The sequence below is a fragment of the Heptranchias perlo genome, chromosome 4 (assembly GCF_035084215.1).
Source record: "Heptranchias perlo isolate sHepPer1 chromosome 4, sHepPer1.hap1, whole genome shotgun sequence".
Taxonomy (NCBI): Eukaryota; Metazoa; Chordata; class Chondrichthyes; order Hexanchiformes; family Hexanchidae; genus Heptranchias; species Heptranchias perlo.
Window position 1 is genome coordinate 7,360,998 of NC_090328.1, and position 14,960 is coordinate 7,375,957.

General features: G+C 43.5%; 1 protein-coding gene across 2 annotated transcripts in view; it reads left to right on the plus strand.

Moving 5' to 3' along the window:
- Nucleotides 1-393: 393 nt before the first annotated feature.
- Nucleotides 394-14,960, plus strand: part of fam193a (family with sequence similarity 193 member A) — a 220,711-nt gene continuing 206,144 nt past the window's right edge. The window contains exon 1 of one of the 2 annotated variants that reach the window (XM_067982416.1): nucleotides 394-982. In XM_067982416.1, coding sequence (XP_067838517.1) covers nucleotides 803-982 — 180 coding nt within the window. In that variant the 5' untranslated portion in view covers nucleotides 394-802. The remainder of the gene's footprint in view (nucleotides 983-14,960) is intronic. The other variant, XM_067982417.1, reaches the window with a different exon arrangement.

Genomic DNA, 14,960 nt, shown 5'->3' on the forward strand with positions numbered 1-14,960 from the left:
GCTCGGACCGTCTGCCTCTCTCCCGCGGAATTCTCCGCGCCCGGGTGGGCCCTGGCGATGGAGCACGCGGCGTCTGCCGGAACGCTCGAGGCTTTTCGCGACCGGTGGGGGCACCGCAGGGGGCTGGAGCAGGATAATAAAATTATAATTTGGTTTTTTTTTTCCTCTCTGTACATAAACACACCCCCTCTTCTTATAAAAGTCGTGGGGAGGGGTGGGTTCTAAAACACACACAAAAAGAAGAGGGGTGTGGGGAAAGGACTACAATGACCAGGATGCCTTGCGGGCGGCGGCGCAGGCGCAGTGAGGGGCGCATGGCCAAGTGTGAGTGTGAAACGGGGGAGCCGGCGCGGTGGCCGCCGGGATACGGTCCTGCACTCTCCGCCATATTGGAGTCGGTTTTCGGATCCTGTCAGAGAGCTGAGCCGTGGAGCGGGTCTCAAGCTTTGAAACCCCCCCCCCCCCTCCCTCCCTCCCCTAACAACCATCGGCGGGATCCTCGGAACAATATAAACCAGGAGGAGGAGGAGGGGGGAACAAAAGGAGGAGAAGAAGAACAAAAAAAAAAGGAGAGAGAGAGAGAGAGGGAGAAGGAAAGAGTCAAAGGAGACGATCTCCACCAACCAACCAACCAACCCCCCTCCTTCCCTCCCTCCCCCTTCACCGAACACCCAACCCGGCCACCGACCTCCCTCCCTCCCCCTCCCTCGGGTAGATCGAGCGATCTACGAGTGTCCCCACCACCATCTCCCCCACTCCCTCCCTCCCCTCCACCCACCCACCCACCCGGCCGCAAGTCGAAATGAGTCCGGCCGATGCGAAACGAGCGAAGAGGAGGAAAAATAAGCGGGGCGGTGGCAAGACAGTGAGCCGTCAACAAAAAGCCCTGACGCCTTCGTCCAGCAATGGGAGCAGCGGAGGCGGAGGAGGAGGAGGCGGCGGTAGCGGCAGCGGCGGGACCAACGGCACCTTACACGGGGAGGTAAATAGAGCAGCAACCCACTGTCCCCCGCACCCCCCCCCACCCACTGCCGCCTACCCCCAGCATTTTAGGCCTTTTCCACTCTCCCGCCGACACAGATCTAAATTAGCCGGTGTGGCAGAGAAAGGGAGACAAGTAAAGGGGGACTTGTAAGGGCGTTGTAAACTCAGCCTCGCTCTCTAGGCCTCTGGTACCTGCAACTCCAAACCCTTCAACTCCCAAACTGGATCTCTTACAATTTAAAATAATGAAATCCCTTCTCCCCAAGGGCGCAACTTACGTGTATTTAATACAAGCTTGGTCGATTGAGTACATCCTGGTAGCCAACTTAAGACGTTTTTTTTCTTCAACACACAAAAGTACTGTGCACTATATATCCATGGAATATATTAGTGACCCCCCCACCCCCACCACCCTTCCTCCTCCAAGCTTTTGAGAGATGCAGTCTGATCATCTCTTCAATTTCATATGGTTTTAATTTGTAGACGTTATTCATTTATAAGTTTTTACTTTACATGCACGTAAAGGCCAAGCTTGTGGTTTATTTGGATTTATGCAGTTTCCATTATCTTCCCATCTGCATTTCAGGTGTGTTTATTTTTTTCCTTGATTAGGCATTGTTTTATTGATGGTAGTGTATATAGTACTATACAGGGAATTGCATTTTGAAGAATGATGTTTTATATTTCACATAACTATAGTATACTCATCTTGAGTACTTATTGTTGCCATTTTAGTGCTATTTTGGAAACTGCTTCAGAGGAAAAATAGTTGTGAAATTTGGTGATTTTGGGTTCAGGGTATAAAGTTTAAGGAAGATTTTTGCAAAGAAAAACATTGCACCAGCACTACTGACAGTACACCCCGTTATCATGATTATAGGTAGTAAAATGTCTGTCAATTAAATTTACAAAGTGATTGAAGAGTGCACTGTTGTCTGGCAGTAAAACAATTCTTTGTTTACTTCAAACTTCAACACAAATCTTGCAGAAGGTAACCCTTTCTAATGTCTCAGGTTTCATACAAAAAGTTGACTTTGTGTGTAATTTTGATCTTGAGGAAAGCTGTATTTCTGTTTGATTTTCCAGTTTGAAATAAGTGATCCATGTCTAATGAGCATTGTTGTGATTTTAGAAGTATTGTTTTAAAAATTATTTAACTGTTTGCTTTTGAAACTTCTTGCCCTACATCAGGTGCAAAACATCTCTGAGAAGCTTGACAGAACAGCAAGAACAACATGCATTTATATTGCAGCTTTAACATAGAAAATTGACGCAATAGACAAACATTGACACTGAGCTAAAGGAGGTGATATTAGGAGGAGTGATAAAGAACTTGATCAAAGGGGCAGATCTTAAAGGAGGAAAGAGAGGTGGAAGCTTAGGGAGGGAGTTCCAGAGCTTAGGGCCTGGATGACTGAAGGCACAGCTGGGGTGAAGGGATGCATAAGAGGCCAGAATTGGGGGAACTCTGTTCTTGGAGGGTTGTAGTGATCGGGAGGGATGATGCCATGGAGCGATTTGAACACGAGGATGAGAATTTTAAATTCAAGGCATTGGTGGACCCCGCGGGAGCTAATGTAGGTCAGTGCCCGCAGAGGTGATGGGTGAACGGGACTTGGTGCGATTTAGGATACATCGGGCAGCAGAGTTTTGAATGAGCTCAAGTTATGGAGGATGGAAGAGAGGAGGCCAGCCAGGAGAGCATTAGAATAGTCGAGCCTGGAGGTACTAATCATGGATGAGGGTTTCAGAAGCATACAGGTGATGTTAGAGCTTGAAGTAGGCGGTCTTTGTGATGGAGAAGTCTATGAGCTTCGGTTTAAATATCACGGATTTACACGTGGCAATCCAGACGTATCCTACCTTTAAAAATAGCAATAGGTCAGGTTACAAAATAACTAAAACAGATTTTGTTTTTAGTATTGTCTTTTTGCAGCTTCCCCCTCTATATTCGTTGCAAACAATCTCTTGAAAAAGGCAGTTTTTCATTTTTGACGTGCACTTACAAGTACAACCTACTCACTTCGAAAGTTATTTAGTGCATTTTTCCTCCCCTCTGGCAGTTTCTAATAGTTTGTGTACAGTATATTAGAAATGACATAATTTTATGCCCTCACAGTTATTTTGCTTAAATGTCTTCATTTATTTTTAAAATTTTATATGCTATTCCAAAAAAATTTAAAGTTCACTTTTTGGACCCTAATTAATTTCTTAAAAATTAGATGAGCTTGAAATTCTACTGTTTGCCATTATTTTCCTTTGTTAATCCTTCTTAACCCAGTGTTTACTAAGCAGTGTGCCCTATTTTGGCCATTGAAAGGTGAAGTACTTGATTTGGAGCAATTTGTGTGATTTTAACATTTAATTATTGTGTACATTTTGTTTTTTTATATATGGTTATCAGCTGGTCAGTTACATCAGTTGTAAGTGACGTGATTTTGCTGCGCGGCCTGAGTTCTGACCTCATTGCCATCAATGCTAATCCTTTGTCCTTTGACAGGAGGCTCAGCTCATCTGAAACCCTCATCCACGCCTTTGTTACCTCCTAGATTCGACTACTACAATGCTGTCCTGGCCGATCTCCCTCCTTGCACCCTCTATAAACTTGAGCTCATCCAAAACTCTGCCCATATCCTAACTCACACCAACTCCTGTTCACCCATCACCTCATGCTCGCTGACCTACATTGGTTCCCAGTCAGGCAATGCCTCAATTTGAAAATTCTCATCCTTGTTTTCAAATCCTCGATGGCTTCGCCCCTCCTCATCTCTGTAACCTCCTCCAGCCCGACAACCGTTCGAGATCTCTGCGCTCCTTCAATCCTGGCCTCTTGCACATTCCCGATTTTCATTGCTCCACCATTGGCGAGCGTGCCTTCAGCTGCCTAGGCCCTAAGCTCTGGAATTTCCTCCCTAAACTTCTCTGCCTCGCTACCTCTCTCTCCTCCTTTAAGACCTTCTTAAAACCTACCTCTTTGACCGAGCTTTAAACATAAGAACATAAGAAATTAGGAGCAGGAGTAGGCCAATCGGCCCCTCAAGCCTGCTCCACCATTCAGTAAGATCATGGCTGATCTGATCCGAACCTCAAATCTAAATTTATGTCCAATTTCCTGCCCGCTCCCCGTAACCCCTAATTCCCTTTACTTCTAGGAAACTGTCCTTGTGGTGTCGGTGTCGAATGTTGACTCCTGTGAAGTGCCTTGGGATGTTTTACTAAGTTAAAGGCGCTGTTAAAATGCAGGTTGTTGCCTGCTTGCGATGTAGGGGAGCTATAGCTGCTCTGTTGCACTACAGTCCGAGGAACATCTAGTAAGAACAGTGATTGGTTCTTGCGAGTGGAAAGTCATGTCATGTTCTCTGCCCATGGAGTGGCAGTGATGGCAGCAACTGAGTGGAAGTATTAATTTTCTTAATGAACAGACTATAGTTGTACAATACATGCCCTCTCTTTCCCAACCCCCAACCCCCACCCCCAACACCCCTTCAAGTCAACCATGTTTTTCTAGATGCCCTGCTAGACTGAATTGCAAATTGAAGAGATCCCTGTACTCAAATGATTAACCGTAGAAATATGATAAATGCTGGAACGCAAAACATTGACGTTGTGAGCTGGCTTTTAGGCTAGCTGATCTGACTACTAATTCCAGGGCTCTGTTGGTAATGTATTTTGAAATACCATTTAGGAGACTTGAGTTTGACTTGCGGATATTTTACAGCCAGGCAGTCGGAAGGGAATTTATTTATTGTTGGATTGATCGAGAGGGAGGGGAAAGTGGCTGGATGGTAATCTGTGTTGAATCTCCTCACACTGCTTAGGTCTCGCTCTTGGCAAGTTAAATACAACAACAACTTGCATTTATATAGCGCCTTTAACATAGTAAAAGGCCCCAAGGCACTTCACTGGAGCGTAATCAAACGAAAATTGACACCGGGATATTAGGACAGGTGAGCAAAAACTTGGTCAAAGAGGTAGGTTTTAAGGAGTGTCTTAAAGGAGGAGAGGCGGAGGGAATTCCAGAGCTCGAGAGGTGTATTGATGTCTGCTGACGAGGACAGGGTGAAATGATGGGAAATTAACTCTTGTTTTATTTAAATTAGTGGGAAGCAGGGATTAGTTGGTGATGGGGTTAGCACACTTCAAAGACCTGGGTTTGAATCAGGCACAGACTGATGGGCCATGGATAAATCTCTGTTGGCTGTTAGGGTCCTAAATGAAAGGAGTATGTGTAGTCTGAACCTCATGAAGACCATGGCTCAGTGGTAGCACTCTCGCCTCTGAGTCAGTGGTTGTGGGTTTAAGTCCTGCTGCAGAGATTTGAGCATAAAATCTAGGCACTCCAGTGCAGTACTGAGGAACTGCTGCACAGTTGGAGGTGCCGTCTTTCAGATGAGACATTAAACTGAGACCCCGTCTTCCCTCTTGGGTGGATGTAAAGGATCAAAGAAGAGCAGGGGAGTTCTCCCCGGTGTTCTGGTCAACATTTATTCCGCAACCAACATCGGTAAAGCAGATTATCTGGTGAATTATCTCGTTGTTTGTGGGACCTTGCTGCCGATTGGCTGCCGGGTTTCCTACGTTATAGCAGTGACTACACTTAAAGTACTTCATTGGTTGTGAAGAGCTTTGGGACGCCCTGAGGTCGTGAAAGATGCTATATAAGTGCAAGTCGTTCTTCCAAGTCTACCATGAATTTGACACCAATCTCACTTAGTGTGGCCACAAAGATGGCTAGCAATAGGAACTTGTATAGTATGGAATGCTTGTTTGACGTTGTGGCAGTGCCAAGTGAGCTTCATTCTGCATCCATCCTGTGTTTAACTTGACCCAGGACAGTTTTAGGCTACAACAATGTATTTGGTCATCTAACTCTGTGGGACTGAACTGGGACCTTTCTGTTCTGTACCACTCGATATCACACTAAGTGTATTTATCCACAGTACCATTAGGAAGGCTCAAAACATTTCGTAGCATGGTGAATGCTCTTCGTAATGACTACTTTTGAATGGATCACTGCATGATGAATTTTAGCAGAGTAAATCATGCTCGTATTATATTTGCAGCTTGATCCATATTCATCAGCATTGGGCTTCATCCTGGCCCAGGTTAACAATAATATATATAACGTGCAGGTACAATGCAGGGATTTAGAACCAATTTGAATGAAACCTCCTTTGGGGCATTGTTTTCATATACTAAAATTGAAAATGGCAAATCGAAAAAATTTGTTGTGATGCTGATCTGTTGCATATTTATACAGTCTGTTAATGCACACCATCAATTAACATTGCAGCCAGTAAATAAGGTTGCAAGTGAGTGCAGCACAGTTGTCACGCTCAGCTCTCAATACCTGTGCAACGCTGCTGATGCTACATCCTGTTCCTGCCGCCACTCTGTTTCCCAGGTAACGGCTGTAACTACAAAACTTCCAGTCACTTTACACAGTGGGCAATGTTATAGGCTAATGAAAGATATGGGAAAAATTACTTGATGGGCATGATGATTGGTAACTGTGACTCTAAATCTGCATTCAACTGGAAGTCCCTATTCAGTGAGTTGGAGAGAGTGCAGAAGAGATTTACTAGAATGGTACCAGAGATGAAAGATTTCAGTTATGTGGAGAGACTAGAGAAACTGGGGTTGTTTTCCTTAGAGCAGAGAAGGTTAAGGGGAGATTTGATAGAGGTGTTCAAAATCATGAAGGGTTTTGATGGATTAAATAAGGAGAAACTGTTTCCAGTGACAGATGGATGGGTAACCGGAGGATGCAGATTTAAGGTAGTTGGCAAAAGGACCAGAAGCGACATGAGGACAAAATATTTTATGCTGCAAGTTCTGATCTGGAATGCACTGCCTGAAAGGATGGTGGAAGCAGATTCAATAATGACTTTCAAAGGGAATTAGATAAATACTTGAAGGGGGAAAATTTACAGGGCTATGGGGAAAGAGCAGGGGGAATGGGACTAATTGGATCTTTCAAAGAGCCGGCATAGGCGCGATGGGTCGTATTTCCTCCCGCTGTGCTGTATCATTCTATGATTCTAAACAGGATTGGACCATGATTGTTTGGAGCATTGCCGTAACACTTCGGACAAGACCAGTCAAGGACTCTTACTCGAGAATGCTGCAACAGAAAACAAAGTACCCAGAAAAAATGCAGAAATACTTCCTTTGTTGATTTTCTCCTGGGAGTGGTCAGATGTCCTGAGCTATAAAACCAACATATAGCCGTCATCTGAATCCCAGGCTTGAACTCGTTCTTGGGCATCTTCCATTTTGGGAAACTTGAACTTGCTGTTAGTTTTTATTAAATTAATAACTTAAACTAGATAAACTAATTAGTTAATAAAACTAAAAATAATCAAATGAATAAAAACTTTAACTAATTAAATAAATAAAACAAGGTTCGATTGGGATGGCAGGGCAGGTGGTGTGTCGTAACTGCAGCATGTGGGAGTTTGTGGAGACCAGCGAGATCCACAAGTGCACTGTCTGAAATTCGAGGAATTTCGGCTGAGTTGTTGAGCTGGAGTCTGAGCTGCAGACGTTGCGATGCACCAGGGAGGGGAGAGTTATCTGGACATTTTGATCCAGGAGGCAGTCATACCCCTTTGGTTAGGTAGTAGTTTAGAATTGGTCAGGGACAGGAGGATGTGACTGCTAGTCAGGCAGGTATGGGGACCCAGGATGCAATGATGAGGAGCCTCAGCCTTTGCCCTTGCCCAACGGGTATGAGGTACTTGGTACCCTGTATGGATTAGAGCAAGGGCTGTAGGGAGGATGGGCAAACTGACCATGGCACTGTGATACAGGAGACCATTCAAGTGGAGGGGAGTAAAAAGGAATGTGGTAGGGGATAATATAAATCAGGAGATAGATGTTGTTTTCTGCAGCCGCAACCAGGAGTCCCGAAGGCTGTGTAGCCTGCCCGGTGCCAGGGTTAAGGACATCTCACGGCTGGAAAAGAACTTGGAGAATGAGGGGGAGGATCCAATTGTCTTGGTCCACTCAGGAACCAACGACATAAGTGAGACAGTTTGAGAAGTTAGGGTCTAAATTAACAAGCAGAACCTTAAAGGTAATAATCTCTGGATTACTACCTGAGACACGTGCAAATTAGCATAGGGTCAAGCAAATTAGAGTGTTAAATGCATGGCTGAAAGAGTGGTGTAGGAGACAGGGGTTTTGATTCATGGGGCACTGACATCACTATTGGGCATGATGTGGAGATGCCGGTGATGGACTGGGGTGGACAAATGTAAGGAGTCGCACAGCACCAGGTTATAGTCCAACAGCTTTATTTGAAATCACAAGCTTTCGGAGCTTTGCTCCTTCGTCAGGTGAAGTGAAGAGTTGCATAAAGGCACAGCATATATAGTCAGAGAACAATGCCTGGTGATTACAGATAATCTTTCTAACTGCCCTTTATCACACCTCGGCAGAGAGATAATCACAGCAATCAAAGGAGTGAATGGTGTTCAGACTGGTTAGTCAGGGAAACATTACATCCAAGAATACTGAGGTGGGGTCACAAGGGGTCAAATCAGAAAGACAGAGAGAGAGAGACCAGAAAGACAGAGAGCGAATGACCAGTTGTATTAAAAACAGATAACTTTTCTTCTCTGGAAATTGCAGCAGGTCCGGCGGCATCTGTGTATGGCGAACAAGCCAACTACGACTTGAGTCTGGATGACTCTACGTCAGGTGGGGTTACGTGTAGCGCGACATGAACCCAAGATCCCGGTTGAGGCCGTCCTCATGGGTGTGGAACTTGGCTATCAATTTCTGCTCGACGACTTTGCGTTGTGTGTCTCGATTGGGGAAAGAGGGAGCTGTTCCGTTGGGATGGGCTCCACTTAAACTGGACTGGGACCACTGTCCTGGCGAATTGAATAACCAGGGCTGTAGATAGGGCTTTAAAATAAAAAAAAAAGATGGTGGGGGGAGGGGTTCAGGTGAGGGGAAATTTTAGAAATCTAAAGAGCAAAGTCAAAGCATTAGAGCAGTGTAGCGATTCAGGTGAAGATAAGTAGAGTGTGACAGGAAGGCTGAGCTTAACAATAATTGTTCATCAGCAAATAGTCAATTCAGGGAAAAATGGTAAAACGTTAAAGTTAAAGGTGCTTTATCTGAATGCGTGAAGCATTCGTAACAAGATAGACGAATTAATGGCACAAATGGAGATAAATAGGTTTGATCTAATAGCCAAAACAGACGTGATTGCGAGGTGACCAAGGTTGGGAACTAAATATTCTAGGATACTTGACGTTTCGAAAAGACAGACAAAATGGAAAGGGAAGGAGTGTAGCCCTGATAATAAAGGATGACATAAGGATAGTAGTGAGGAATGATCTTGGCTCAGGAGAAGATCAGGAAATAGAATTGGTATGGGTGGAGATAAGAAATAACAAGGGGCAGAAAACACTGGTGGGAGTAGTGTACAGGCCCCCTAACATTAGTTATACTGTTGGACAGATTAATAAATAATAACTTGTAACAAAAGTAATGCAATAATCGTGGGGGACTTTAATCTTTATATAGACTGGCCAAAGCAAATTGGCAAAGGTAGTTTCGAGGACGAGTTCATGGAGTGCATTCGAGACAGTTTCCTAGAGCAATATTTTGTGTTAACAACCAGGAAACAGGCTATTTTAGACCTTGTCTTGTGTAATGAGACAGGGTTAATTAGTAATCTCATAGTAAAGGATCGTCTGGGGAAGAATGATCATAATATGATAGAATTTCACATTGAGTTTGAGAGTGACGTAATTAAGTCAGAAAATAGAATCTTAAACTTAAAGCCAATTACATAGGTATGAGGAGTGAGTTGGCTAAGGTAGATTGGGAAATTAGATTAAAAGATATAACGGTAGATAAGCAATGGCAAACATTTGAAGAAATATTTTGTAATTATCAACGAATCCACATTCCGTTGAGAAATAAAACTCCAGCGGGAAGAGTGATCCATCCGTGGCTAACGAAAGAAGTTAAGGATAGTATTAGATTAAAAGAGGCTTACAACGTTGTGAAGAATAGTAGTAAGCTGGAGAATTGAGTGAGTTTTAGAAACTAGCAAAGGATGACCAAAAAATTGATAGAGGGAGAAAATAGCATATGAGAGTAAACTAGCAAGAAATATAAAAACAGATTGTAAGAGCTTCTATAAGTACGGTAAAAAGGAAGAGAGTAGCAAAAGTAAATGGTCCCTTTGGAAGCTAAGACAGGAGAAATTATAATGGGGAATCAGGAAATAGCAGATATGTTAAACATCTATTTTGTATCTGTCTTCACAGTAAAAGACACAAAAAGCATACCAGAAATAGTGGGGCACCAAGGGTCTAATGAGAGTGAGGAACTTAAAGTAATCGATATTGGTAAAGAAAAAGTACTGGAGAAATTAATGGGACAAAAACCGACAAATCTGATGGGCTGCATTCTAGGGTTCGAAAAGAGGTGGCTGCAGAGATAGTGGATGCATTGGTTGTGATCTTCCAAAACTCCCTAGAACAGTCCCCGTGGATTGGAAGGTAACAAATGTAACACTGCTATTCAAGAAAGGAGGGAGAGAGAAAACCGGGAACTACAGGCTAGTTAGCCTGACATCACTTGTCAGGGAAATGCTGGAATCCATTATTAAGGAAGTGGTAACAGGGCACTTAGAAAATCACTATGATTAGGCAGAGTCAACATGGTTTTATGAAAGGGAAATAGTGTTTGACAAATTTATTAGAGTTTTTTGAGGATAGAACTAGCAGGGTAGATAAAGGGGAACCAGTGGATGTAGTATATTTGGATTTTCAAAAGGCATTCGATAAGGTGCCGCACAAAAGGTTGCTATACAAGATAAGGGCTTGTTGGGGTGGGGGAACATATTAGTGTGGATAGAGGATTGGTTAATGGACAGAAAAGAGTAGGGATAAACGGGTCATTTTTAGGCTGGCAGGCTGTTACTAGTAGGGTACCGCAAGAATTGGTGCTTGGGCCTCAGCTATTTACAATCTATATTAATGTCTTGGATGAAGGGACCGAGTGTAATGTATCCAAGTTTGCTGACGATACAAAGCTAGGTGGGAAAGTAAGCTGTGAGGAGGACACAAAAAGTCAGCAAAGGGATATAGACAGGTTAAGTGAGTGGGCAAGAAGGTAGCAGTTGGAGTATAACGTGGGGAAATGAGGTTATTCACTTTGGTATGAAGAATAGAAAAACATTTTTTTAAATGGTGAGAAACTGTTAAATGTTGGTGTTCAGAGGGATTTGGGTGTCCTTGTCCACAAAACACAACATTAACATGCAGATACAGGAAGCAATTAGGAAGGCAAATGGTATGCAAGGGGGTTGGAGTAAAAGAGTAAGGAAGTCTTGCTACAATTGTACAGAGTGTTGGTGAGACCATACCTGGTGTACTGTGTACAGTTTTAGTCTCCTTATCTAAGGAAGGATATACTTGCCTTGGAGGCGGCGCAACGAAGGTTCACTGGATTGATTCCTGGGATGAGAGGGTTATCTTATGGGGATAGATTGAGTATAATGGGCCTATACTCTCGAGTTTAGAAGAATGAGAGGTGATCTCATTGAAACATATAAGATTCTGAGGGGGCTTGACTCGGTAGATGCTGAGAGGTTGTTTCCTCTCACTGGAGAGTCTAGAACTAGGGGGCATAGTCTCAGGATAAGGGGCAGGCGATTGAAGGCTGAGATGAGAAGGAATTTCTTCACTCAGGGTTGTGAATCTTTGGAATTCTGTACCCCAGAGGGCAATGGATGCTTAGTTGTTGAGTATATTCAAGATTGCGATCGATGGATCGGGTGGGAAAGTGGAGTTGAGGTTGAAGATCAGCTATGATCTTATTAAATGGCAGATCAGGCGTGAAGGGCCTTATGGCCTACTCCTGCTCCTGTTTCTTATGTTCTTATGTAGATGAAAGCTGTGTGCAAGCTTTTGACTTCATGGGCCACGTGAGTGCATATCAAGAAGCCTGAGAGAAAGAAAGATTGCATTTATATATCACCTTTCACAACCTCAGGACATCCCAAAGCGCTTTATAGCCAATGAAGTACTTTAATTTTTGAAGTGTAGTCACTGTTGTAATGTAGGAAACCCGGTAGCCAATTTGCACACAACAAGCTCCCACAAACAGCAATGTAATAATGACCAGATAATCTGTTATAGTGGTGTTGGTCGAGGGATAAATGTTGGCCACGACACTGGGAAGAACGCCCCTGCTCTTGTTCAAAATAATGCCATGGGATCTTTTAATTCCACCTGCGTGCAGCACTCCCTTAGTACTGCACTGGAGTATCAGCCTGTATTTTGTACTCAAGTCCCTGGAGTGGGACTTGAACCCACAACCTTCTGTCTCAGAGGCGAGAGTGCTGCCCACTGAGCCACAGCTGACACTTGTGGCCAGGTGCAACATTTATTTCCATCTTTCTATTAATTCGTGAAAATATCCAGTTGCTGATACTAATAGATCTTGGTATTCTGATTTAGGATTTATCCCCTAATGAGGCAACAGTGCTAAGAACCAGCCTTTCCAAAAATCCAGGCCCACAAAATGCAAACAGGACTACCCAGAAAATACAAATCTTTAGGAATCAGTAGGACTGACTTGCCTGTCTTTCAAGGAGTGCACTGGCAGAGTGTGGGTGTGACATGTGGTCTTGGGGCCATAGGTTGAACACCAATGTTCTGAGAATCATACTTGGTTAAGTGCAGAGTATGTCCACCATTGGGTCCAAGTGACTTTTATTCATGTGCGTACCTTGGCAGTAGGTGCTGGCAGACTATTTGAACGTGGAGGGGTTGCCAATTCTTATGCCTTCTTGACTGAGTTCAGTTAACTCAGAGGACCTAAGCTGGTGTGTATGGCTCAGCTACTCATTGGATAAATTCTCTAAGTCATCAGGGTTCATCCATTATAGTTTGAAGTACTGCAGTAAATTTCATCGAATAACTCAAAGATAATGTGTTCTGTAGTTACACGGTGGAAAAATTCTCCAAACTGAACTGTCATAGCTCACTAATATATTTCCGGCACACTGTCCTTCCATTTGAATTTAAAAATAAAATTGAAACACGATGAAGGGCTAAAGCGTATACTTCAGGATATACTAAAATCGAAGAGAGTCAGAATGAAGTAGCTCAGGAGGTAAAGGTTAGTTGAGACCAAGCTTTGGTTTAAAATCCTGAAGATTGTTGGAGGAAGGGATGACTGAAGGAGGTAAGGATTTCTGCAGTTTTGAGTTCTTGGGAAAGATTAATTAGAGTAGGCTAGACTGTGAACCTGAATTTCAATACAATGAGGGTGGAGGAAGGTTGTATAGGATGGTGTATTTGCAGCTTATTAGGAACAGGAGAGAAAAGTTCAGAGGAACTGATCATAGAATTATCAATAAAATGGAGCAAGGCAAAAAGATTGCTATGATTGAGAAAGGTTTGAGACCAAAGATGAGAGAGAGATTGCCTATTAGATGAGTGTTTATTGCATCCTATCCAGGAGTGAGAGAGATGCTCCATTGTACCCAAGTCTTAGGCAGATTTGGACTAACTTCACAGCTTGTGAAAAGAGATTGTTGGCTCAACTGGCATGCTGTCACTGGCTTCTTGCAAGTTTATGTCTACCTTGTAATAAGCACTGTTCTCTGACTTAGAGAGCAAGTGGGCCTGTGCTGAAGATCCTTAGCAGCCAGACGCTTGGAGATGGGTGAGAGCGATCAAGGCTGACTTTCTCCTTTTTTGTTTGCTTTTGTGATTGCCTATCAGAGTGGAGGAATTCAGTATCTGGAAAATTCCACATGTATGACACTTGAAGTATTGGCCCTTTCATCATTGCAGAGTTATGGAGGGATGGGAGGTACTGATTTTGTTTCTTCCCAAGTTTTTTTTTTCAGTTCCCTGCTACTCCACACATCTTCCAGCTGAGAGCATGGCAGCCAATGCGGCTCTCAGCTTCTGTTGATCTTGGCAGTAGCCAGTATGGTGGTACGCAAGAGGTTGTTAGTTTATCCTTACTGTGACGTCTCATTCTCTGCAGAAATGCATTTACTTAGTGCCTCCCCAGAGAAGCCCTCACTGAGATTCGGAACACACTCTGAGAGCAGGTTTAAGGTGCACTAATCTGTGCTGCATCACATTAATTAACTGTCAGCCAGCCTGCTTGGAAGTGTGAATTTTTAAAACATTCTTCTCTAATGGCCTCAGTAGAATTTTGGAAGACTGAATATTTAAACGTCCCTGCAATCTTAGACTATCTCACAAGGAGTTGACAAATGCAAGAAGATGGCAGTAGTTCAAGAGTTGCCTTGTTCTCCAAGTCTGTCCATTTAAGCAGTATTTCACACACTTTTTTGTTTATAAATTGACAGCAATTTTTTTTCATGCAGCTGACTCCTGGCTTGACAATTGTGAGAAATTTGTGTCGCAGGATTGACGTCACTGATCAGTAAACGTAGAGGTGCTTGTGAACTCTAAGTTGTACTTTGGGTGCAGGTCACAACTGCCATTTGTGCTAAATTTTAAATTTAAGTTGTATATCTCTTAGAGAGTTGTTTGGTCGCTGAGCTTTAGACAGTTCCAAGCTACTGATTACTGAATAAGTGACGAAGCCGTGAGCCACATGCGATTCTTAGTAAGGAACACAGTGCAACCTTCCACAACAAATCCTGTTAATTTCTGCGCTTGCTGCATGCAGCACGTTTGCTGTCCAAGTATCTCAATTTTGCACAATAGGTCCCAGAGGCAGTGAAACTGCCAGGTTCTGAATGAATGATAACCATTCGCGTGCCGCAGTCAATCACTTGCACAGGGGAGAGTGGAGTTTTTCGTCTCCGTTCTGTTTACACTAGACTCGTCTAGCACACTGGTACCAATATGCCGCAGCAAAAATTGCACTTGCACCAAAATGCTTTAATGTTGTAGTAATATGCTGTTTGTCATGGGACGTTTTTCTACGTTAGGGGCACTATATAACTCCAA